The 27,824-nt window shown below is 43.3% G+C and overlaps 1 protein-coding gene across 1 annotated transcript; it reads left to right on the top strand.

Moving 5' to 3' along the window:
• The first annotated feature begins 72 nt into the window (after positions 1 to 72).
• On the top strand, positions 73 to 27,571 carry tex2.1 (testis expressed 2, gene 1). The gene is given in 12 exon segments (NM_001201328.1): positions 73 to 522; positions 5,110 to 6,400; positions 10,645 to 10,845; positions 11,756 to 12,068; positions 12,933 to 13,171; positions 15,730 to 15,876; positions 16,795 to 16,894; positions 23,572 to 23,695; positions 24,310 to 24,450; positions 25,779 to 25,991; positions 26,104 to 26,224; positions 26,737 to 27,571. Coding segments are annotated over 11 exon segments (2,982 nt in total). The 5' UTR covers positions 73 to 522; positions 5,110 to 5,128; the 3' UTR covers positions 26,848 to 27,571.
• The last annotated feature ends 253 nt before the right edge of the window (positions 27,572 to 27,824 follow it).

Genomic DNA, 27,824 nt, shown 5'->3' with positions numbered 1-27,824 from the left:
CCGGTCCCCCCCTCCCCTCCCACAACATCAGCTGCTCCTGCCCCCTGCTGGCAGTTGTAAATGACAGCTAGAAGCTTAATGAGGCACTTGCTTTGGAGTTAGGTCTGTGTGCAGCGGAATGCGGCACTAAGCAGGGCACAGGGGGGCACGGGCAGCGACTCTGTCTCCCTATGCACAATGGAAGCAGCTACAGACTGGGGGTAAATGCAGAGCGTGGGGAATCTCTGCAGTAGAAAACTGTCAGTCATTTCTTCCTATCATCCAATGGGATTGTGCCTGGGGCTCTGAAAGAGTTGTGAGTACACATGGACAGCCTGAGGATGCTGTAGTATGGAGATCCCTGCAGTGCCGGGCTTGGGCTGACTGGCTGCTGCTGCTGCCGGGGAAGGGAAGATGCAGAGCGATGCTACACGTCCCCAACACTTACTGATCCAACCTGGGCTGCGCTGCTGAGACAGCAGAGGGACCTCACAACTGGGGGCCAGGACTGCAGTGTCCCCTCTCTGGGCTCATTGGTTCCAGGTAGGTTCTGGGGTCGGTGGAAGGGAACACACAGGGCAGCGCAGACTCCCAGACGCTGCATTGCAGAGCAGCATTTAGGCACAGAGCAGGTAAAGCGGAACTGCTGCTGCTGAGTTGCAGCTTCTAATGCAGGGACTGTAATATTCCAGGGGGTACTGAGTGCCCAAACTGGGCAAAGGCTGCCAGGGGTTGCTGGGAGTTGTAGGCGCCCCAAAGGGGCAAAGCTTAGGTTATCTATCTATATGTGCAAGCCATGCTAGGGGGTATATACCTGTACTAGTGTAAGGGTAGAGAGGGTCAGAGCCCTTTTTGGGGTATGTCTGGCTTCAGCCCCCTCCACTCTAACAGCACCGGCACACTCAGAGCCCATCTCCCAGACTGACACCAGAGCGCCTAGCCACACTGCTGCAAAGCATACAGACACATCTCTCTGCCCCTTCTGAAGTGGCAGAGATTTATACAGAGGGGGGCTGCGTAGTACTGACAGCTGCATTGAGCATTCTGGGAGCACCCCAGTAACTGGGTTTAACATTGTCCAACTGCCCCCATTGACTCCTGTTAATCACCCCCCCCCCCCCCCCCCCCCATTACCTAAAGTTCTGTAATGGAAGGATAAGTTTGCAGACCGGTGTCTGAGTTATAATGAGTTGTAATATATTGTATTATATGAACTGCATGTTCCATTATTAACAATTAATGGTGACCATAGATTAAATAGCTACCTACCTACCCTACCCTACATACATACATAGAATCCCCCCCACCCTACATACCAACCTACTTACCTACCCCCATACCCTTCATACATACATACATATCTACCCTACATACCTACTAACCCTCATATATACATACCCCCTACACTACATACCTACCTACCCCTATACCCTACATACATTCAAACCCCCCACCACCCTACATACCTACCTACCCCTATACATTACATATATACATACCCCCCTACATATCTACCTACCCCCATACCCTACATACATACAAACCCCCCACCCTACATACCTACCTACCCCCATACCCTACATACATACAAACCCCCTACCCTACATACCTACCTACCCCCATACATTACATATATACATACCCCCCTACATACCTACCTACCCCCATACCCTACATACAAACCCCCCACCCTACATACCTACCTACCCCCATACCCTACATACATACAAACCCCCTACCCTACATACATACCTACCCCCATACATTACATATATACATACCCCCCTACATATCTACCTACCCCCATACCCTTCATACATACCTATCTACCCTACATACCTACTAACCTTTATACCCTACATACATACATACCTACCTACCCTACATACATACATACCTATCTATCTACCCTACATACCTACTAACCTTTATACCCTACATACATACCTCCCTACCCTACATACCTACCCAAGCCCCACAGAGCTTATAATCTAATGGCAGTTTTCTGGTTTCTGGGGGAAACCTCAGAAACTCAGAACCTTATTCCTGAACATAAAAAAGGGTCACATTTAAAACAAGATCTAGTGACCCAACTAGGATTATCCCCTTACAGTCCCATACCCTAACCCAGCTGAATCAGCTATAATATATATACATATACTGTATGTGATGGGAAGGGAAGCACATAATATATTAGATGAGGTTCTACTGTGTGAGTTTTGGTACAGGGTTATATTGCTGGGGGCCCTGATATCTCCTGGGCCACAAGGAGTAGGTGTGGGGCGACAGGCCGAGTGCTCTCAGTGAGGATACAGTGGGGCACTGACTTCCAGCTCTGCGTCCGGCTTTAGTTTGGCTCCAGCTGCTTTTACCCAATTACCAAGACTAAAAACATCAAGTTCCAATCCCAGTGCCCTGCGCCAGATTTAGTCTCAGTATGGCAGCGCCAACAAGCTGCTCAGCTCCCGGCGTGGGGCCGATACTTGGGGCAGCACCCAGCCCTTGCTACTAGTATGGATCCCATATTAGATCTATAGGCTCCCCTGTTATAGGGACAGACTATTCCTGTTTGTGCACAGAGCAAATGTGATTGGGGACAAGACAGGCGCTTGGAGCTTTGACCTTACAACTGGCAGTGCCACCATACCCTGCCCCACTAATGCAGATACCCTTACGCCAATAGCTGTGCCCCATTCCTGAAGGGCAAACGCCGCAGGTGGCTACACACAAGTTGCACAAATTGCCATGTAATAAGTTTCATTCCAAGCAGAGACAGCTGGGGGTGTATGGGGAGCCCCATAATGACTCCCTGCCCCATCCTTGTGCCCCAGGCCCACCCCAGATTCACTAACAAAGGGTAAGCAAAACTGGGTACCCATAGTGCCCCAGCAACCCCACTAATAATTCATATTATAATAATTAATATTTAGAATGTTCTGCCAATAATGAGCATCACATGTATGTCTAAAGGACATTTTAGGTAACTACAATACTGCATTCATTAAAGGCAGATAATAGATGAAAGATAGATAGATAATAGATAGATGATAGATGGATAGAAAGATAGATAGATAGACAGATGATAGATGATAGATGATAGATAATAGATAGATAGATAGATAGATAGATAGATAGATAGAAAATAGATAGATAGATAGAAAATAGATAGATATAGAAAGAGAAAGAAGCGATAGATATTGATACATAGAAAAATAGATAGATAGATGATAGATAGATAGATATAAACAGAAACATATTTGACAGATTAGATAGATAGATATACAGACAGACAGACAGACATAGATCGATATATATAAGCAGAAACATATTTGATAGATATAGATAGATAGATAGATAGATAGATAGATAGATAGATAGATAGATAGATAGATAGATGATAGATAGATAGATAATAGATAGATAATAGATAGATAGATAGATAGACAGATAGATAGATAATAAATAGATAGATAGATAGATAGATAGACAGACAGACAGATAGATAGATAGATAGATCATAGATAGATAGATAGATAATAGATAGACAGATAGATAGATAGATCATAGATAGATAGATAGATAATAGATAGATAATAGATAGATAGATAGATAGATAGACAGATAGATAGATAATAGATAGATAGATAGATAGATAGATAGATAGATAGATAGACAGACAGACAGACAGACAGACAGATAGATAGATAGATAGATAGATAATAGATAGACAGACAGATAGATAGATAGATAGATCATAGATAGATATATAGATAGATAATAGATAGACAGATAGATAGATAATAGATAGATAGATGAATAGATAGATAGATAGATAATAGATAGATAGATGATAGATAGATAGATAGATAGATAGAGCGCTGAATGTACAGAAACTTCTGCTATAGATATAATGTAAGCCCATGTCTGAGCACCTAACTAAGTCCTGACAGGCTTTTCTACTCTCTGATGCTGTCATTATAAATTAGGTCATCTATTTATCTTCAGATCCTCTACAAACCTAGATATGCTCTCCCCCAGCAGCCACAATACAGCAGGGAGCTTAGAGCAGGGTTAGTGTGGCCTTTAGAGTTGTGTATGAAAATTATTGGCTCATTTAGAAGATGCATTGTGGGGCGGCCCACTGATCCCTGCTCTGTAGGGGAGAAGATGCATTGTGGGGCGGCCCACTGATCCCTGCTCTGTAGGGGAGAAGATGCATTGTGGGGCGGCCCACTGATCCCTGCTCTGTAGGGGAGAAGATGCATTGTGGGGCGGCCCACTGATCCCTGCTCTGTAGGGGAGAAGATGCATTGTGGGGCGGCCCACTGATCCCTGCTCTGTAGGGGAGAAGATGCATTGTGGGGCGGCCCACTGATCCCTGCTCTGTAGGGGAGAAGATGCATTGTGGGGCGGCCCACTGATCCCTGCTCTGTAGGGGAGAAGATGCATTGTGGGGCGGCCCACTGATCCCTGCTCTGTAGGGGAGAAGATGCATTGTGGGGCGGCCCACTGATCCCTGCTCTGTAGGGGAGAAGATGCATTGTGGGGCGGCCCACTGATCCCCGCTCTGTAGGGGAGAAGATGCATTGTGGGGCGGCCCACTGATCCCTGCTCTGTAGGGGAGAAGATGCATTGTGGCTGGGGTACTTTGACAGCCACCAGGGTTTTCCACCATGGGCCTATCCAAGGTCACTATAAAGATTGTGGAGATGTTACCACTTCTACCAAGGAGGCTTAGAAGTTTCTACAGATAATACTATACACATTGTTGCATTGCCTCCAAATAATCAGAACTGGAACAACTGAAATGGAATGTTCTGGTCCTGTACTAGAACTACATCTCAGGAGGCATCGCAGTGAAGTAGAGGAGGACACTGGTACTTTAGATGAAAGACAAAAAGTGAGGAGCCATCTGACTGTCCTAACCATTGTAACCGGTGCATTTAACTTTGGCATCGGCAATGCCCAAAAGGAGAAACATGAGTATCTTACCAGTCAATCCCAACAGGCCATGCTCCTCAGTTAGCTCCATAGATCTAGACTGAAGTTCTTCTTTTCATTTATTGCTCCATTTTATTCACAACTATGTCCTTGTATTAATCCTCCATATTGTTACATTTTATTTTACAGAAGGACCATGCTGTGAAGAATGTCTCACTTGTCCAAAATCAGACCTGCCCCAGCAGGTTCTCCCGGCCCCAAGGCCACTAAAATGCCTCAAGGGATAACTATCCAGCTCACTAAAGTACAAAGTGAAGACAATTGGGAAGATCTGGATGAGAGTGAGCTTATCTTTACTTTGGATCAAGATGACAGTGAGGATGTTGAGGCGGCACCAAAAACAGAAAGAACCCTGAATTCTACGCGTTTGCCCTTTACATGCAACCCAGGAGATGTGGTCAATGAGCTTGCACTTGCGGCGTATGAGTGCGCCGGGGATGTGTTGTTGGCTAATGATATCCAAAGGAATAGCTCCCCCATGTTGCCAAGTTCCCCCACCTCTAAACCCGCTGTCAACTTAGTGAAGTCTCACTCCAGCGAAATTGATTCCAAGGAGGCTTCACCACACAAGCCGCACCCTCTGGTCAACTTAGTCAAGTCCATCTCTACAGAAATCTCCAGACTTGAGCCTGAGGTTTCCCAGTCAAAGTCGGACTCCAAACTAAATGTTCATCTCTGGAGACAAATAACCCAGCCCAAGGGCAAAAATGGGGATTCCAGGACCGCTCCGTCCTCCCCTAGCATGTCACCCTCTGAGAGCAAAGGACTCTTTTTCAATGTGCAGGAAGTAGAGGCCAAGCTGGAAGACACCAAGAGGAGGCTTTCGGAAGCCATGCAAGAACCCTTGAGTATGCTGAGTAAGATCATAGGAGAAGAGGCAAGCCCTAACTTGAAATGTAGAACTGCTTTGTTCCCACAGGAATCCCCCACCACCCAGGCAAGAGACCAAGGTCTATTTGACTTTAAAGACGACATGCCCGAAGAGGGCGATTGCTTAGACTTTGCAGAAAGCATGGGGAATCCTGCCAATAAAAACCCGCCTGGGGACTATTGCAAGTATAAAATATGCTCCTATGGAGATGTCATCCAAGTAGTAGAACTGGCATCCGGTGATGCACCCGAAGAGCAAGATGTAGGACCTACACGGGACAGACGCAATGTGCCTAATCCTCACAGTGATGTGCCATATAGCGTCCTCATTTGTGCGGCTATCCTGGCTTATAACTTTCTCATTTGGCCTCTCCCGGCTTACATTTCAGGGCTTTTTGTGGGTTTGGCCAGTGGGTTCTTGTTGGGCTTTTTCATCATTTTACTGATTGTGCCCAGACCAGCATATGATTCTAGACTCAGACCTTCTCTAAAAGAGAATGTGAAAACCCCTCTGTCGGCACCTGGGGCACAGGAACCTGATGTGCTTAGGGTAAGGCAAGTCTGTGTAATGTACTATCACCTAAACCTGGCTTATATAGGGTGCTTAAATCATGCAAACCCCCAGCCTTATATAGAGAGCATCACTGATCTTGCCAGGAGTCTAACCATCTGTCCAGAGGCATTAGGGACCAGTCCTGGATTAATTACCCTTTATGTTTTGTACCAAACCCAAGGCCACCACAGCCCTTTAGCAGTAAAGATCTGCACCTCCAAGACACCCCCAGTAGCTCCCTTCTTCTTACTTCTGATCAGGCTGGGCTGGCAGGACACCAGGAAAAAACCCAGTGGGTCCTACAGACCCAGACCCGATTCCTGTCCTCCCTCCCCAATCGCAACAAAAGTGGCCATAAGCGTTAAGATCTGCCCATTTGGCAAGGTCCCTAAATGAGAGGATCTTCTCCCAGTGTGCCCACCTATAGTGGACAATATCGGGCTAATTCTATTGTTTGGCCCTTGAGCGAAACTATCGAATTACAACTACGGGCATAGGAGCCGTCGGACCGAGGACCACATCAATGAGTCAATATGGTCCCCAATGAGACGGAAAACTCAAACCTGCTTGATCGAAACCCGACATAATTTGCCAGATATTGATCTGGTAGGCCCATTGGGGGACGCATACACGGGCAGATAAGCTGCCAAATCAGTCTAAAGGACTTTAATCAGCAGTTTAAATCTGTCTCTGTATGGGTATAATGTGCAAGTGGTGGGGGTGGAAGGGGCTGCCGCTGGGTGAGTGGGAGCCCCAGCTCAGAAAACCAGCTCTGGAGCATCAGCTTCTATAACAGACAAACTTTATATTCTAACAACCCCCCTATAGCAGCCCCAGAGCACACTGAGCATGTGCAGTGCCATTGACACACAAAAGATGGCCGAACAACATCTAATATGGGGAGCTGCTGGGGGCCTGATGAGAGCTGGGCTGGCACAGTTCCGTATATAAAATACAGCATTTTTAGCCATAGTTATTAGGCTTTAGTTCTCCTTTAAAACCTAATTACTCCAATAATCACATGAAATAAGGTCCCATAAATGCCTGGAGTGGATCATTATTACACTAAGGACGTGGGATTAGTTGTCGCCTCCGTGCTGGCTACGTGCATCGCATACAGGTCCCTAAAATTCCTCTCCCCGTGTTCTTCACGGTCCATGAACTTTAAATTAAAGTCAACGTCGGTTCCCTGAGCAGTGCGCTGCTTATCTTTATTTTCTTCCACTAATATCTATGGGGGGGGGTCTGCAGCGCTCTGTAAAGATGAAGAGAGAAGGGCCGGCAATCATGGCTAATAATAGCTGCCATTAACCAGACTGGAGTTTAACTGCCTTAGGAAACCATCCAGAGAGCCGGGTGTAGCACTGCAGGGGGAGCGTTTTACCGCATTGTGCTGAATCCCTTCCCTGCCAATAAATAATGCCTCGGTATAAAGTGATACTAAGCGCGGCTGCACAATTTCCATCAGGCCGTACAGCCATTGTCAGAGCAGCTCCGTCCAAAAATAGGTAATTGCTCTTTGGCAGGGGGATGATATATAAAAGCTGGGGTGGGTGTGCTCCATCGAGCCCCTCCTCCACCCACTCGATTTCCCTTTTTAATCTCTTTGCAAGATGCTTCCAACCACTGCTTTGGTTTAATTCATTAGGTAAATAGCCTCCAGTCTCTGCTGAAATGCCAAAAACCCCATCATTGGAAGAAGCAAAAGTCAGTCCATCCATCAGGGGCGTCGGAATCAGACTAGAAAAGCTTTACGTGGGTTTGGAAATGCCATTAAAAGTGGTTTTGGTGAAAAAGTTAGAAATAGTTACTTTCTAGCAGGGGCCGGGTCGGTGGGGGGCAGGGAAAATACCTGGTAGGCCCAGGCCCTCGTGAATGTTAATTTGCTCAAGGCGCACTTTTCAGCACTTTTGCAATTTACATTTTTTTTTAGTTTTCAAGATATTAGCTGTTTTTACACTGCTTATATTATGACTTTGAAACAAAAGCGCCTTGCATTAAAAATTGGCTGCTTCTGCACCTACTGACGCAGGGGAACCGTGTAGCCGCCGCCGCCTCCTGAGCAGCCTGTAGCGCCGGGGTTCCCCCAGCTCCCTGCATCCATAGGCGCCACACTTGCGCCAAAAAAAGGCTTAGAAAAGGATGGTTTTTGGTGAATTGGACACAACTGCGGTAGATACAGCTCAAGTGCATCAAGAAAATTGGCCATTTGCGTCTGGAATGACACCAGGATTATGGGAAAAAAACAGTGTATTGTGGGAAAAAATAATGGAGATTGCGTTCAGAGTGTGTGCGAGGAATTAAGTTAGTGAGAAAAGGAAAGACTTGGGAATTTTTCTCTGTATATTCCCTGTATCTATCTTCTCTTTCTCTCTCTATCATCTATCTATCTATCATCTATCTATCTATCTATCATCTATCTATCTATCATCTATCTATCTATCTATCTATCTATCATCTATCTATCTATCATCTATCTATCTATCATCTATCTATCTATCTATCTATCATCTATCTATCTATCTATCATCTATCTATCTATCTATTATCTATATCTATTTATCTATTTATCTATCATCTATCTATCATCTATCTATCTATTATCTATATCTATTTATCTATCATCTATCTATCTATCTCTCTGTCTATCTATTATCTATATCTATTTATCTATCTATTTATCTATCATCTATCTATCTATCTATCTATCTATCTATCTATCTATTATCTATATCTATTTATCTATCATCTATCTATCTATCTATCTATCTATCTATCTCTCTGTCTATCTATTATCTATATCTATTTATCTATCTATTTATCTATCATCTATCTATCTATCTATCTATGTATCTATCTATCTATCTATCTATCTATCTATCATCAATCAATCTATCTATCTATCTATCTATCTATCTATCTATCTATCTATCATCTATCTATCTATCTATCATCTATCTATCTATCTATGTATCTATCTATCTATCTATCATCTATCTATCATCTATCTATCTATCTACCATCTATCTATCATCTATCTATCTATCTATCTATCTATCTATCTGTCTATCTATTATCTATATCTATTTATCTATCTATTTATCTATCATCTATCTATCTATCTATCTATGTATCTATCTATCTATCTATCTATCTATCATCAATCAATCTATCTATCTATCTATCTATCTATCTATCTATCTATCTATCATCTATCTATCTATCATCTATCTATCTATCTATGTATCTATCTATCTATCTATCATCTATCTATCATCTATCTATCTATCTACCATCTATCTATCATCTATCTATCTATCTATCTATCTATCTATCTATCTCTCTGTCTATCTATTATCTATATCTATTTATCTATCTATTTATCTATCATCTATCTATCTATCTATCTATGTATCTATCTATCTATCTATCTATCATCAATCAATCTATCTATCTATCTATCTATCTATCTATCTATCTATCTATCTATCTATCATCTATCTATCTATCTATCTATCATCTATCTATCTATCTATGTATCTATCTATCTATCTATCATCTATCTATCATCTATCTATCTATCTACCATCTATCTATCATCTATCTATCTATCTATCTATCTGTCCATTTGTCTCTCTGGTCAGTTCTAAGCATCCATTTGTTCTAAAGGTTACCATTTTATTTAATGGTGGTCTCCATGTGAGAGGAAATATGAGATTATTATATATATAATTCCTATAAAAATTGGGGAAATATAATAAAAGTCTAAAAAACCATAGCAACCAATAAGCAAGTAGCAATTACTGGTAACCTGGTTAAAAGCAAGCACCTGATTGGTTACTACGTGTAACCTGGAATAACTGCACCTTTTATTACATAACCCTTTAAGCTGTAGCGGCAGTAGCGCTCCCATGATAAATAAATCCCCTGCGCCTGAATGGGATCAGGGAATGTTGATATCCCGTCTCCCCCCTGTATCTATGAATAACACTCCGGCTGAACACAGAGGAGATCTGAATAATCCCCCGCATCTTTAGCTTCAGTATAAGAGAGTCACATGTGTCAGAGAGACAGACCAATTCAGTAGCAATATGTGCAGCAGAGAGCTTACTCTCATTACTGGTGGCTCTAAGGCTAAAGGGCCACTATCCAATGAAAAACCACTCCTTCTTGACTGCTAGGCCACGCCCCTTCTTTGCTTCCATTAAAGGACCATTAACACATTGGCCATTGCTTTCCAGGGCTGGATGAATGAGATTTCTTCCTACGACCCAGAGACCTACCACCCGGCATTTACCAACTCTGTGTTTGTGACCCTGGAAGGGACAACGCTGAAACGCTCCTACCCAAAATGCAACCTGCCCCGAAGGTCCATCTTTGGTGAGGAGATACCTGAGGTTGTGTTTGTCGCCCATCAAACCAATGACCTGACCGATGCTCAGGTAACACAGAGTATTTTATTTTATATATATTTTTTGTTTTGAATTCCAAATAAACACACCCAGACATTTGGCCTTGGGAGGAGCTTAGGGATGGGAGAGGTTGGAGCTGAGAAAGAGAGAGCAGTAGGGAAAAAGAGAGGCCTGTCAGAGCTGTCCCAATCAGCAAATGGTGACTGAGCATGTGCAGCGTTTTCCTGATCCTTATCACTTACAGTAGGGGGTACATTATCCCTTGTAATACATGAGTAATACTCAGAGTTCCCTGTATAACTCAGCCTGCAGCCTTGTGCCTTTATATGGGCACAGAACCCCTCAGTGACTTCTAATATCCTTATCATTTACAGTAGGGGGTACATTATCCCTTGTAATACATGAGTAATACTCAGAGTTCCCTGTATAACTCAGCCTGCAGCCTTGTGCCTTTATATGGGCACAGAACCCCTCAGTGACTTCTAATATCCTTATCATTTACAGTAGGGGGTACATTATCCCTTATAATACATGAGTGATACTCAGAGTTCCCTGTATAACTCAGCCTGCAGCCTTGTGCCTTTATATGGGCACAGAACCCCTCAGTGACTGCTAATATCCTTATCATTTACAGTAGGGGGTACATTATCCCTTATAATACATGAGTGATACTCAGAGTTCCCTGTATAACTCAGCCTGCAGCCTTGTGCCTTTATATGGGCACAGAACCCCTCAGTGACTGCTAATATCCTTATCATTTACAGTAGGGGGTACATTATCCCTTATAATACATGAGTGATACTCAGAGTTCCCTGTATAACTCAGCCTGCAGCCTTGTGCCTTTATATGGGCACAGAACCCCTCAGTGACTTCTAATATCCTTATCATTAACAGTAGGGGGTACATTATTTCAATAATATTAATACTGTCGCTGCTGCAGGTATTTCTGTACCCACATGGCCTGGCCAGGAAGAGACTATGGAATAAGAAGTATCCAATCTGCATCCAGCTCTGTGACATGGAAGAGCTGAGCGCGACAAACACACAACCAGATGAGACAGAAGCGACCAACAGGGAGGCCCCGAAACTCAAAGCAGAGAACCCAGAGAAGCTACCGGAACATCCAACACCAGGAACCTTGTATTTGTTTGGCAGAACGGGAAGGGAGAAAGAGGAGTGGTACCAACAACTGGCGAGAGCTTGCCGAGGGGTAGCGAGCACAAAGCAAAGTGCAAGTAAATGTGATAAAATAGGTAAGTGGCTTTTCTTATACTACTGAAGCCTCTGGGGGGGGGGGGGGGTAGGACAGGCTGGTATCTAACTATGGACTTGTAAAACTAACATCCAAAAATGATCCCTCTGTATAGAAGCATGCCCCAAATCCAGGATTTTTGGATTCCTCCATATCCTCCATATTCCTCCATATACAAACCCTGTGTTATTTCGGAAAAACTGCATGATGGGTAAACAACAATGTCACGTTTACTTGTCCTGACTTCGACATCATGAGACTCACAGGGGTTTGGATTAATTTTAGTTGAACCCTTGGGATTTGGGCAATTGTGAATCCCTTAGATGGAACCCCAAACTGAATCCTGGATTTGGTACATCTCTCTCTCTAAAGTTATTGTCCCTAATTATAAAGGGCTTATTTAAAAAGCAAAGCTCAACACCTTGCACCATAAGCATAGATCGTACGCGTTAATATGGAGCACCTATTGTTCCCCGGCGGTATGAATAACATTTAAGCCAGGGGTGGCCAAACCGTTGATCATGGTCCACCAGTCGATCCCCCCTGGATTTCTGGTGGACCGCGTTGAAGCCGGGAAGTGCAGCGGGGATGCGGAAGTGCGCGTACGTACACGGGGAGGAGTCAAAAGTCGATCGCAAGGGGAAAAAGTCTGGACACCCCTGTTTTAGCTAAGGATTGTTCCTACAGACCCCCATATGTCATCCCCCCCACCATATGCAGCGCTGCTGGACACACATTCAGAGTGAGGCACAACTCATTGGTGGCCCTTCCTTGATCCACCAGCTTTGTAGCTGCAGCCAATATTGCAAGGCAAGGAAGCAATGGTTTACTCCTATTTATGTTCTTTCTCCTTTACTCCATGTAGGACTGGTCCCAAGTACTACATCAAGCCCATGCAGCTTGGCTGGACCAAGTAACAGCAGTGGTGGGAGCTCTGAAGACATCCCCTGCCTGACCAGGCCAAAAGAACTAACTGGCAATGTCAAGCAGAAAATCCTTCTGGATTACGGAGCCTACATGTCACGTCTTATGCTCCCTGAGCAGGCCAGTCCCCTACTGAGTCCTTGTCAAAGTGCAGCGAGCAGCCCCACACTGAGAAAACAGGTAATGGACTCTCATTGTATCTCTAAGGCCATTTAATAGTAATGGTCCTAAAACAACCTACTTATATAGGCCCCAAATTGAAAATGGATGGCAACCCTGTCCATGAACATTACACTGGGGGCTTTCCATGGTACAAGAATAAATAGCAAAGATTTTCAGTGGAATAAAAACAACAACATTTATTGGCTCAAATTAACAATAACATAAATTATATGAAAAGCATACTATACCAAACAATGACCAGGTGCATCCTAATCTCCTAACGCGTTTCGCACCATGTGGCGCTTCATCAGAGGAGGTGTGGTTTACTTGTGTCACTTCCTTTATATACCCTTGATTTATTAAATACACAGTGTGCAGGGCTACCCAAACACCCCATACCAAGCAAATAGCATATCAAATTTATAAGACATACATAGCCATGGGATTTCAGGTCGCCCTGTATATAGCACATATTATATCATTATATTAGAAACACACCAAAAAATTTTTTCAAAAACAACACAAAAAAACCCACAAAACAAAAACAAAATTATAATCACATAATTAGTTAAATAAATAAATCAATAAATCTACGGCTCAAAGAGCCTATAAAGACAAATATCTTAATTGATCCCACATATTAAAGTGCATAATTGTGCATAGTTGTGCATAGGATTCTATTCCTATAATACTTAGAAAACACTTAATGTTGTTGCATCCTGGAGATTCCCTAAATGCCAAAGGCTAATATTATAGCCATATGGCCATAACAGTATTTAATCACTTTTACTACATATCATATACCTTTATTATAGATGTTAAATATTAACATAAAAACCTTGAAGCCTCCAAGATGCATCAACATCCCAAGTGTACACTAGTGCTCTATACAGATAATAAAACCAATAAATATTACAAAATATTGATATAAATTTTTTTCAATTATGATTTTTTCTTAATCATGATTTTTTCTTTCATGACTATGGTGACCCAGACCAGTTGATTTAATATTATTTTTTCAGTTTAACATAATAACAATTCATACAATGTATACAATTTCTTTAAACAGTTTTTTCAGTTTTGTTCGGTTCAACATTATAACATCTCCTATTTATCTTAATTCCAAGGTGATATAAGGAAAGGTTTTAGCTCAAACTTTGTATTCATTCCTTTTGGTATCACGGTGTCCAGCGTGAATATCCATTTAGATTCTAGTCGTAAAAGTTTGGTTACCAAATTCCCTTCACTCTTTTCATCTATTTTATCTATGCCAAACATGTTAAATTTCATTTGTTTTCCTTTATGCACATAATCAAAATGTTTATATAACGGATTATCACTATCTTTATTTTTTAAACCTCTCAGATGTTCTCCTAATCTTGTTCTCAGCTGTCTTATAGTACGTCCTATATAGAGGGAACCACATTCACATTGTAGACAATAAATTACGTATTGTGTTTGACATGAAATATAAGTATCTATTTTATATTCTTTATCAGTATTTTTGCTTGAAAAAGTTTTTTTATTACTACTATATTTACATGACTTGCAATGCTTACAGGGGAAGAAACCTTTTGGATCACCTAACCATGTTGTTCCTTTGGTCGATTTTCCTTTTGACCTTAATTTATTAGGGGCTACAATACCCGCTAGGGATTTAGCTTTTCTACTAACTACCCCCGGTTGGATATTTAACTGTTTCAATATTGGATCTGCCTGTAATATATTCCAATTTCTTTTAATTACTTTTCCGATTTTTTTATATTGAACACCAAAATCTAAAATACATCTTATTTCTTCTCTCTTTTCAGCATTCGTAATTTTAACTTTTTCACCTTTTTTATCACTTTTGTTGTTATTTCCATGGTACAGCCTGCACGGGGATGGGGGTGGTTTAGGGAGGTCAGAAATTGAAGATTTTTCATTGGAGAATAAATACAGTATAGAGCAACTGGCCTCTTTGAGGAAAGGCTAAAGGTAGTCATACACGTTATGATGCGCTCATTTGGCGAGGTCACCAAACAAGCAGATCTTTCCCCGATCTTCTCCTGAGATGCCCACCTAAGGCTCTAGGGCCAAATGATCAAATTAAAACAGTGGATATATGGGCTGTCGGACCAAGAACCACATCAACGAGCCGATGCAGTCCCTGATCTGATGGGAAAATCAAACCTGCCCACTGGTGATCTGGCCAATTTTAGGCCAGATATTGGTCAGGAAGGCCCCTCAGGTGTGTCCAAACATGGCAGGTAAGCTGCCGAATCGGTCTGAAGGGCCCAAATCGGCAGCTAAAATTTGCCCATCTATAAATCTACTGAGGTAGAGAAGCTTGGAAGTCAGAGGCACAGAATTAAGTTTTCCTCTATATGTTAATTGCATCCCACCGAGGCCTTGAGAACAATATGTTCCTCAGCACATGACAGTAGGTACGGGATAATTATCTACAGTGACTCACTCTATTCTCATCATTGAAGCTGTCACAACACTGTCTTCTACAATAGCAGCTCCCAATGACGTATGTTCTACTGTTTCTCACCTACGGCTGTTTCTCCCCTGTGTTTGCTCTTCTAATCCAGCACCTGGTGGAACGGACCCTCTGCAACAACCCCGACGTGTGCTGGATAAACGCCTTCATTGGAAGGATCTTGTGGGACTTCCTGAGAGAGAAATACTGGGAGGATATGGTGGCCGACAAGATCCAGAAGAAGCTGACCAAAATCAAGGTGAGAGCGAATGGGAACAAGGTTTAAGCGAAACTGGGGGCAAAGTTAGGGTTCTTGCCCTCTAGACAGCCCACCAATAACGTTATCTCATTAGAGAACAGAATAGTTTAATACATAGTGCCAGTTCCATTAACTGGCACGACGTTAATGCTATCCCACCATGTCCCAATGCAGCCCATTGGCTACTGGTTTAAACTCTCCTGCTTTTTTTGTCATAACCAGACAAAAATATTTCAGTTCAGCTGTGTTCATTCCCTATAAATAAGCAATTGCTGTTAGTCTGAATCTCACCCATGAGAGGAGGCCATAAGCCCAGCTGAGCCTATCAGAATGAGTGAACGCTCCAAGTGAGCCACCTGTGCTCCTGGCACACAAACTGCATTATCTCTGGGATATGAAACCTCTTGGGGTCGGCCTAATTTGCTGACCAATATGGAGAGTGTTGTCGTGCAGAACTAAAACCTAGAAATAGTCTAGAAATGTTGTACTTTATGTTTTGGGTCTGAATTAGCCCAAGGCAACCACAGCCCAAAGATGCCCCCAGTAGCTCCACGTGTTCTTTTCTGCTGATCCAAATGCTCTGGGGCTGTAGTCGCTTACCTGAGCCTAGGGGCCGACGCACAATATAATGTGATAATTGTCACAGTATAAGGCTGATTAGTAATTAATACAGATAATTACTACACGGCTGCTCAGAAACCAGAGCAACTAGTATCAGAGTTATCAGCCCAGTTGCATCTTCTTATATGATAGGCGTACCTCATTATCTGCGATGGGGGCTCCTGTGATCATTGCTTCTGGATCATTGCTGCTATTGAGATGCTGAAACTGTAGGCTGGAGCAATAATTACAGTATATAAAATATGGCATTTTTAGGGTTTAGTTCTCCTTTAATGTCTTATGCTCTTTCTCTTTTAGCTGCCCCACTTCATGAACGAGCTGACCCTTACGGGCTTGGATATGGGCACCTCCCTGCCCCAGATTAACTCCATCTCAAACCCCACCATGAACGAAAGAGGTAAGCTTCAATATACTCCCTATCTGCTGCCCTTCTGCCTCCTTTCCTGGCCAGTAAGTCCTTCCCAGACCTTAGTCATTCTTCTCTTTCATTTTATTTTTATATCTACTAGGGTTTAACTATTACGTTTGGGTCCAAAAGAACCCGTTCTGATTTGCTATGTGGGTAGAACTCAAGGAATGTACAGGTTGGAAATTCTCCAACCCTCACCCACCCTTACCAGTACCTTCTTATCCCCTGCCCAACCTGGCCAAAGTTTAAAGGGGACCTTTCACCCTAAGAAATAATTCCAAATGTTCTATTATGTTAGCCAAGCAATATAAGCTTTACTTACACTATATAAACCATTACATTTTCAATTACAATTCACAATCACATCAAGCAGGCAGCAGCCTGTGTGCACTGTTATTACAAGAAGCTGTATCCCAATATCTTGTTTATGAATCAGAATGGGGGATCTAATGCCCATGCACTGGCTACACAATTATAGCCAGTGACATCTAGGGAATGCTGAATGGAAAGTGAAAGTAATTGCCTGCCCCGTCTCTATGCTTCAGGCATAGAGGCAGGGCAGGCGATATATGATTGACAGATGCAATTTTTTAAATACCATTATAACAGGTATTACTGGGTTTCATGTTTAATTTGGAAAGGACTTTTAAGAAGGGACCTTAAGACTCGAGACCAACCTGCCCACTGCGTACATAAGTAGCGCTTTATAAATAAAGATATACATACATATATACATTAGCTGATGTCAGAGATGATATCAAAAGGTGTGCTGGGTAAATGCTATACCACCAATAAAGGGGCAAGCTGAGGGCCCAACCCATTGTTGAAGTGGTGGCCAATTTCTGAGGTTACGGGCCAGCCCACTCATCACTAATACACTCCATAAGATCCCACCGTTGCACAATGCAACCTCTAGCAGATAATTTCTCCAAAACATCTGCTGGATAGGATGGTATGTCAGTCTTGCCGCAATGACATAATCATCAGCGATTAGGCGACGAGGCAATATCCCATTCTATAAAGAGAAGCATCAAATTCATTAATAATGATCTTTACATGCTAATCCCTAAGCCGGATCCTCATTTCCCTGCCTGTGGCATCACAAAGCCCCAGAATAGCATGATGGGACGGCCGCCGAGCCGCCATTGGTGGAGGCTTCTCGTTACTATGGCAAAATGTATAAGGGTATCACTCAGAGCAGTGCTGTCCAACTGGCGGCCCGCGGGCCGCATGCGGCCCGCGACCCCCCTCTGTGTGGCCCCCCACCTGTCTGGCTGCTTTGATGGCTTACTCTTGTGTTAGCTTTAAAAGGTAACAGTACTGTGATTAACTGCCCCCCTTGCATGGTTGGTTCTCACCTCAGATTCAGGCTGTATTGTTTAAATATGTGTTGTTCACACCTTTTAATCTCTGCATTGTTCACCCCCTGCAGTGTTCACACCTCAGGCTCAGGCTGTAATCACCCCCATTGTTCCCCTGTTCACACCTCAGGAGCAGTAGAAACCCACAACTAATCCCTGCACACTACAAAAAGAACATATACTGAGGTGGTACTGCAATTAAAAAGTTTTTTTAATATATAGTTATTGTGCAGACTGTAGGAGCAGTGCCAGCATTGTGTCACTGTAGGCTGCCTGTGTGTGCCATACACACAGGCAGCATAGGGCAAGCAAAGTATGGCACACACAGGCAGGGTAGGGAAGGCAGAGTATGACACACACAGGCCAAGTTTGGCACAAACCAGCCAAGAATGGCACACACAGTGAAAGTATGGCACATGCAGGCAGGGTAGGGCAGGCAGAGTATGGTACACACAGGCAGGGTAGGGCAGGCAGAGTATGGCACACACACAGGCAGGGTAGGGCGGCAGAGTATGGCAGGTTTTTGCTGTACTACAACCATTAATATGGGTATGGTGATGTGATAACATGGGTGCGGTTTTAAGTGGGTGCGGTTTCAAAAAGGGGAGTGGTCAAAACTGGCTTCCATTATCGGCCCTCCACCACGTAGGTCGGAAAAGTTCCGGCCCTCGGTACAACAGAAGTTGGACAGCACTGACTCAGAGTATAAGGAAGTTGAATAGAACTTGCGCTGTGAAATGTATAAATTATGCCCTAAATCATTGAGATTTTGTTTTCTCCATGAAATTGTAAGCTTGCCTGGCAAGTACAGCCTCCTGCCAATCCGCTGGCGGTTCTTTTGTCCCTTTAATTACAGACTTCGCTTACCCTTCCCTATAATTTGCTGTTGAATCTTCACGCTGCGGCGCAGAGTCCTATAACACAACCCAAGTGGCGGCGTTGCGCAGATGGCTCATCTCACACTTTCCCAATGTTATTCTCTCGCTGCTCGGTAGCTGTTAATTGTAGCACAGGCAGGGAAATAAGTGACAAGTAGTGACAAACCGGCGCCAACACGGGCGATCTGGGGACAATGGGAGAGCTTAGTAATTGGTATGTGGAAAAGGCAATGTGAAATCTCTTCAGAAAGGAAGGAGATATATGGATACAATGGGGGATACTCAATGTGTGCCAGTTATAGGGTGCATTATTGTCACTATTAACCATATTAAAGGAGAACTAAACTAAACCCTAATAAACTAATCTGGCTAGAAATGCTGTATTTTATATAGTGAACTTACTGGGCCTATAACAGTAATGATTCAAGCCCACACAGGGTCACACTGGGCCAACGGGGCACCTGGAAAATCCTGGTAGGCCCCACCAGCCCAGAACTGATCCCTGCTGGGTGCTCCTGGGGCCTCAGGTCCCCTTTTATGCGAGCATGGGTTAGGGGGTTGGATGGATGGCAGCCCCGGTGGACCCTGCACCCCCCAGACCGACTCTGGGCCCACGGCACCTTCCCCATCTTGGATCTTGTTGGGCCACCAGCTGAGTGGCACTGCCCATTGTGCTCTGGGTGCTTGAAAAGGTAAGCTTAGGGATCATCCAGAATCATTATATATATATATATATATAAATATACCAAAATGTGCTTTGCTTTATTAGATGAGACTTTCACACCTTGAATGTGCCGATAACAAGAGACCAATAGAATGAGTGTTTGGCGCATTTGTGTAACAACAGGGGAGAGTTGGGTCCCTCTGCATTATAGACAGCCCAGAAGGCATTTTTACTATATGTTTGCACAGAACAGAAGGTCATATTCATTTTTTTATTTTTGTTGTGGACACTTTTAATGTCTTTGACCCCTTGGGGAGAGGATACTGGTCAATTTGTACCCCAGTCCCAAACACAGTACTTGTGCCTGACGCGGCCTTGTAGCCCCTGCTAGGAATGTACCACACACACAGGAGGGTCCATCTTTGTCAAACAGTTCCCTATGTTGGACTCCTTAAGAAAACCCTCTTTAAACTGAAGAAGGAATCCCTGAAATCCACAACCTGCTGAACCTTGCCTGACCATGGTTATAGTTACAAACATTAACTTTACAGGCGCCTACCTTCTTCTTCTGCCACCACCAGCGCCATGATACAAATCAAAGCAGCATTGTATCTAACTGCACTTGCAGAGAAATGGCAGTTTCCTTGTAATATGTTTGTCCCCGTGCTTGTGTATAAAAACTCTGGGCCATATTTCCCAATACGTTGGTTACAATGGCCAAAATAATGGATAATGGTGACAGTTTTGGACATGTTAGGCAGGAGATGTAGGAATAAAGATTAATGCTTCCCATAGATCAGCTGCTATGGCATGCACGATGGGTGAGTGTGGATAAAGGGGGATACTAATTTATTATGATATAAGTCAAAATAGACAGTAACTGGTTATATAAATATAATGTAGGAACAGGCAGTGTCATCAAGCAAAGTCCATCAAGAACTTTAGAGAGAAGGATGCTATGAATGGGATACAGTGTTGTTGTAGCCAAAACTAGCAATAAGTGCCTTAACACAGCACAGAGATCAGACAAGAAGAAGATTTGAGATGGGAAGAGAAAGCTTTTAGAAAGGTATTGACCCCACCCTGTTGTACTTACAGTGCCAAGATGGTGGTGGTGATGTATATATATATATAATATATATTGTGGTAGAATGGCCCAACAAATGAGATAAAGGGTGAGTTTTCCCTTCAAGTTCTCCATAGTGGGAGATGTAACCTTTAGGGGAGAGGTTGATAAACAGAGAAGGTTTGCTCTGTTTAAAAGGTTGTGCTGTCTGGCCCTGGAAGCTATAGGAACAAGCGGATCAGGCGATCCATTCCAGAAGTCCAGCTCACCTATTGGAGCATACTTTCCACAGGAAGGCTGTCCTGTGTGGAAAAGGTATTTAATGGTATAGAAAGGTGTGAGACAGTCTCTCAGAGCAGGGCACCGAGCAGGAAGGATACCTCTCTGTGTTAGGACTCCCAGAGGGGCTGGGGTTGCACGGAGCAAAGGGAGCCCAGACTGGAAAAGCTGCCAAGAGACTGAGGATCTAAGGAGCTGAAAGGAAAGCCAGGAGGCTGAGCTAATCCCCCAGAAGTGTTGTGAGTACAGGGGTGACCCCAACATTTGTGTTTTCCCACTGGTAGTCCACAAGGGGCCCAGGTTAGTGAGGGAACTAATCTAATGTGTGAAGGTAGCGCCCAGAGGGCAGGATTTATTTTTATGATTTGTTTTGTATGCTGAAATGGGCACCCCTGTGTAAATAAACTGCCTTAAAGCCAAGAAAGTGTCTGTCCTGGATCCCACTAGTTTACAATATATATATATATATACTGTATATATATATATATATGTATGCAACAGGCTTATTTAAGCTTCAATGGAAATGAGACTGGAATGACTGGCTCCCAAGAACATTTTAGAGTTCAGTGTCCAGTCTTTGTGTAAGTTGAATAGCCTTGAGCAAGGCAATGGAACCAATGTCCTCTACAGGCCCGGACTGGCAATCTGTAGATTACTGCAAATGCCAGAGGGGCTGCTGCAAGATGCCATAGGGAGTCACTATTTATTGGGTCTGTTGGGGGCTGTTTGGGCCTCTGTGTACCTGAAATACCAGGGCCTAGTCTGAATCTCAGTCCTGGTCCTCCTTTAGCAGGGGAATTTGCTTTCTGTGCCAGCTCCTTGTGGCCTTGGGCAGGTGTATTTATAGCCCTGTTCTCTTACAAAACCATCAGAGTTACATAAAGAGAGAATTATTATAGATTATATTGTGACCACAGACCCATTAGAATCCAGCCGAGACAGCTATCTCCAACGCTTCCACCCACTCCGTCATCTCGCGGCTTCAATGGAAGCAGCTGCTCTCGCTGGCAGGGGCAGAACCCTGTGCTTGGGATTAACAAGAACCATTAGAAATCACTATTCACAAGCAAATCAAATTATCGGGCTGAGCAGTAAAACTGCAAACCGGCCATAATCTGAGGATTAAATGGCAGCTGGAGTAGATTGCCATTAACCCTAGAGGGCTGTGTTTTGTATTTTCTATTATAGAATTACTTGTTATTTGCGGTATAATCAATAAAGCAGAGACAGCAACCTCCATGGACCTGAATCCAGGTGATCTTGGTTCTACCCAGTCTACCCAGAAGTAGTCATGTTCTGTCCCACCGACCTATTAACAGTCCCACAGAGCTCATTCACCAATCTCTGTGCCATCCCATTAACATCCAGTAACCCAACCACACACCCCCTACCTCCCTAGTCTCCATGAGGTCCCCCTCTTATCCTACGTTTCTTTCCAAGGAAGAGGTAAATGTTGCTGGTCTTCAATATAAACTAACATTTGGCCACTCTATCAATGAGTTAAATGCTTGGTTGTACAGAAATGAATTATGTTCCCTGGCTTCCAAAAAAAAAAAAAGAATATAATTGAGTAATGAAAGAGGTTGGCGTTCCGTAATTAAATTAAATTGAGTTGGGTGCTTACCAATTCTGATTATCTCAGCACCCTATACCAGCCAAAAAATAACAACTGCTCATAATAAAGCAGCCCAGAAATATGCCTGCCATCTTAGAATGGAGAACCTAGAACCTAGAGCAGCACCTATACAGTACTTGAGCACATTGGAACTGGTATTTAAGCCTAATGAGAATGATTTCCAAGTATCTGCAATTTCCTTATGGTTGACAGTAATATATAGTCATAAATTGGCCCTGGTTGATCCTGATTACCCAGAAGAAGTCATAAGAAATGTAAAAAAGAATGAAATGAATACCTGTATCATAGGGTTCATGTTATGGTATGGTAGGGTGTGTGGATATACCCAAATCAGTAGCATTACAAGAGACCTGCACGTGTCTTGTTGGGAAAATCCATACCCAACCCAGACTTGCTGACCTGGACCGGACCTGCCAACCCACAGTGGGTCTCATTTGGACCTGCTAGCTAATATGCTGATGGTGTTTAAGTTCTATATTTTACAGTTTATATGGTCCCATCTTACTCGAGTAACCATGCAGTTTGTCAGTAGACTCTATCACAAGGCACATCCCTGAGCATTTCTTTATGTCATGAGGTATAAACATGATATCTTTGTACATGAACATTTTCCTGTTCAAGTAGTAGTCAAGTCCTGGCCAAGTAGTGTAAGTAGGAACAAATATTTTGGGACAATTGTATGACCTTCCTGAGGATCTGACCAGCCCAGCCAGTAAGAACAATACTTGATGCCCATGCCAATGACTCTGCTGAATGTATTTCTGTGTCCATCTCCTCACAGGGCTTTGGATGGACCTGGATGTTTCCTACAGTGGATTCCTACAGGTCACATTAGAGACAAAGATGAATTTATCTAGGCTGGGCAAGGAAGAGGAGAGGGGGCACACAGACGTCAGGAGAGACAGGTAAAACCATGTCTACCCAAATAGTAGGCTCTCCTCAGCCAGAAGCACAGATAAATAGTCCTTGATGTTGATATGTGTCTTGTTCTAAATGTTCTTGGTGTTCTAGATATGTATATCTAGAACCCTTAAGTCATACATTCATCACACTTCATCATGGTGGGCACACTGGCCTGGGATTTTCCTCCTTCAGCACAAACTTGTAGCACTGTATGGACTTTGACACACATAAAGGGGACATGTGAGGCTAGTTTCCCCTTTACATTGTCCCTTTATACTCTAGAGCAGTTAATATTCCTACCACTGCATGGCAGAACTGAACCGCATATAGAAGACTGGATGGTGCAAGTTTTAATTTTCTGGAATTAATTAGATGCTTCTTGTTGGCTTAATTAGACCTTCTGCTCCGTCGCTTTATTAATTAGGACATGCTAGAGGCACAGATGTGCTGGGGATTATGGCTCTGCTAACCATTGTCAGGGTCTGTCTGTGCATGGAGATTAGCATTGCAGTGTATTGTGCCGTCCAGCTCAAATGCTGTCTTGAAGATTTTTCTGAACATCTAAAGATACATATAAATGGAGGTATATGTTCATTTTTTTTAACTTTATCCCTAGAGTCCTTACACCAAGAGCAAGAATATTTGTTGACAGCGATGAAGAATCTTCAAGTGCCGGTTCCTCGGAAGACGAGGAGATCCCCATCACAGAAATGCCAGGAGCTTTGGGAGACAGGTTGAACCCAACAAACTCAGAAGGGTAATGTGGCACTTTTGGGAGCACTGTTATAGTGAATATAGGGCATTTGCCATTGGACACTAGAATCAGGGAGTCCAATGGAGGTGAAAATGTTGAGCTTTGGCTTTGTCAGTGTCATTACTGGGGGGGAAGGTCTTGCCTTCAAGGTTGTACCTTGTGTGCTCTATTGTTGCCATTGGACACTAGATTCAGGGAGTCCAATGGAGGTGAAAATGTTGAGCTTTGGCTTTGCCAGTGTCATTACTGGGGGGGAAGGTCATGCCTTCAGGTTCTGCCATGTGTGCTCTATTATGGCCAAGTATTATTATTATTATTATAGCGCCATCAATTTACGCAGCACTTTACAGAATAGAGGGGTACAAAAGACAGAATAGTTAACATGTACATATAAACAATTCACAAAAATGGTTTGCAGTTACATTGGATGAGGATCGGAGACACTAGGGGGCGGGCCCTGCTCGCAAGAGCTTACATTCTAAAAGGGAGGGCTGAGACATAAGGTCAGGGTAACTAGCATGGCGTTGGAGTTCATGTAGGTGTGTAAAGTGAGAGTAAGTGCAGAGTGAGAGGTGAAAACCAGTGGCTAGTGTGTGTTTGGGCTTGAGTGAAAAGGTGAGTTTTAAGAGACCGTTTAAAGGCTTGGAGAGTCTGGCAGTGCCTAATGGGACAGGGAAGAGCGTTCCAGGGGATGGGTGCAGCACGTGAGAAGTCCTGGATGCGAGAGTGTGAGGAGGTGATGAGGGAGGAGGAGAAAAGGAGGTCATGTGTAGAGCGATGGTTAGGTCTGGGGGGGTACCTGGGGATTAGGGGGGTTATATAGAGTGGTGCGGCACCAGTGAGTGCTATGTAGGTGAGTATAAGGATCTTGAACTGAATCCTGTACGTGACAGGCGCCAGTGCAAGGATTGGCAGAGAGGGGCGGCACTTGTAAAGCGGGAGGAGAGGTGTATGAGTCTGGCAAGTATGGGATCACTGCATTTTGGTAAAAAAAAAAAAAAAGCATTCTCCAATCAACTCCAAAGCTCTGTTAACTAGACGATCATCGTGATAGGTTACAGATTAAGATCCCTGCCATCAGTGGGCATTATCTGCAGCATCCTTTGGTCAAAAACTACTTTTCAATAAATGGCCAAAAAGGTGGATTTGCTCAGAGCCCACCAGTTCGGAAAGCCCATGATCTGTCCTTTCATCTACAATGACTTTTTCAACTGGGTTTACTGACCTGCATTGAGGCCAAGACCCAATAACCTGCATACGGGCCCCAAGCACTTGCTACCTGAGTCGGTCAACCATGTTTTACCCCATGAGTATTTTTCCTTTGCCCGCAGATTCACCGGTGGCAACAGTACAGGGCGCAGGATACTCCGATTTGTCGATAAAATTACCAAATCCCGCTACTTCCAGAAAGCCACGGAGAATGAGTACATCAAGAGGAAGATCGAAGAGGTGTCCAACACGCCACTGTTGCTGACAGTGGAACTACAAGAGTTGGAGGGGACTCTGACGGTTAATATTCCCCCTCCACCCACAGACAGGATATGGTAAGAAATGTGCTGTTGACTTTAGGGACTCAAGCTATTTTGACCAATTAGATATTTAAGGATGGTCGAAAAGGGGCTAAGTAGAAATTCACTGGAGATGGTGATTTTTCAGGTACAGTTTCCAGACTCCACCACGCCTTGAGATGAGGGTGCGCCCCAAACTTGGCGAAAGAGAGGTGACCTTTATCCATGTGACAGAATGGATAGAGAAGAAGCTACAAGATGAGTTTCAGGTACTTCAACGATACATTTACCATCAAAGAGAAGCTCTACACATTTACAGACAATGTACTGTAGGTGCACCATACGGCAACCTCAGGACATCCATATCTGCAAGTTCTTGTAGACGTTAGCTAGCTAAATATAACAACCATATCATTATACATTCACTGCTTGAGGCTTGTAGGCCTACAGAGCACAAGGCCTTGTAAATAATGCCTGTAGATGGGCAAGTATTGGTCATAAATGGCTTCCCACTGACAGCACTAACAAACATTTTGAGAAGTCCTATAGTTGTTGCACGGTCTGAAATGATAGGCCTCAGCTCCGACTCTTTCCAGCAATGGTAACTGACCTATGATGGTCACCAGTAGGACTTTGGGACAACCAACACATCCATTGATCTGAGTGTAGAGCATCTACTTCATGTTAGATCCATCTAAACATCAATAAGGAAGTCTATAAAATCTATTTACTGTGTCAAGTAATCACATGGGTTGATTTTATATATATTTCTCTGTTGCAGAAAATATTAGTAATGCCAAACATGGATGACCTGTATTTCCCAGTCATGCAGTCTGGTGTTGAAGGTACCAAGTCAACGCAGCCTGAGCCAGTAAACCCACCTGTCCTTTGAGCTCTATATAACAAAGAGTAATGAAGAAAGAATGCTGTCATTGGACCTTGCTGAGTACCACTTTGACATGATATTTGGGCTTGTTGTATTGTGGATCTAAGCCTGACCAAGAAGGACACCAACCTTGTCTGCAAGCAGGACAGCAGAAGCTAAAAAACAAAATGGTTGCTAGATTGGTCTTCATGTATTTCTTTTAAAAGATAAGTATGATAGGTGGCCAAGGGGCTGTCTCACAGGAACTTGTCTTCTCCTGACTGACAAGGGCTTAGATAGTTCTCATTTATACCATATTTCTGTGTAATATAATGTAAATTGTTGTTGGACACCCAAACCCAGTGGTCTATTTGTTAATTCCCAGTCATTGGAGATTTAAAGCAATAATTCATAATTCCATGTTCTTATTCCCATATGTCTTGCTGATCCGAAATCGAATTGTTCCGATGATGTTCTATGGAGTGTTAGACCAGGCGCTGTGCTAGATGTATTTTTGAATTAGCATCACAGGCCGGAAGATGTTGTGCGTATAAACATGGTGTACATTCTGCAAAGTGATTGGTTAATCTGGAATAGAGGAGGTAACACACCATATCTAAACACTGCAGTTGTCCATAAGCCATTGAGAATCAACATCTGTTGTAGTTGAGTTTTTGAAGTTCTTGGCAAGTTCTGTCATTGCAAGATCCAAAGCGGAAAAATATCTTACAAAATAAAGTGTCAAACCAGTTGACCTGTAGTCTATGGTTTCTCTAATGAACAAGCACATCCCAGACTGCTTTTACTAGATCAGGCTGGAAATGTTAATTACTATCATTATACCTATCTCTCAGGCTTAACGATGATCTGTCAGTTACTGTACCAACAGTCCATGTACTAAATGGTTCTGTTCCGTTTGCCCGAACAAGGGGATTTAAGGGACAGTAAGAAGGAACTTTGGTTCTACACCTGCCACTGCAATACTTTTTGGACAAGGTGGGGAT

This window comes from Xenopus tropicalis, chromosome 9 (assembly GCF_000004195.4).
Source record: "Xenopus tropicalis strain Nigerian chromosome 9, UCB_Xtro_10.0, whole genome shotgun sequence".
In the NCBI taxonomy this organism is placed as follows: Eukaryota; Metazoa; Chordata; class Amphibia; order Anura; family Pipidae; genus Xenopus; species Xenopus tropicalis.
The sequence above is the reverse complement of the archived record's forward strand: the minus strand, read 5'-3'. Positions and strand labels throughout refer to the sequence as shown.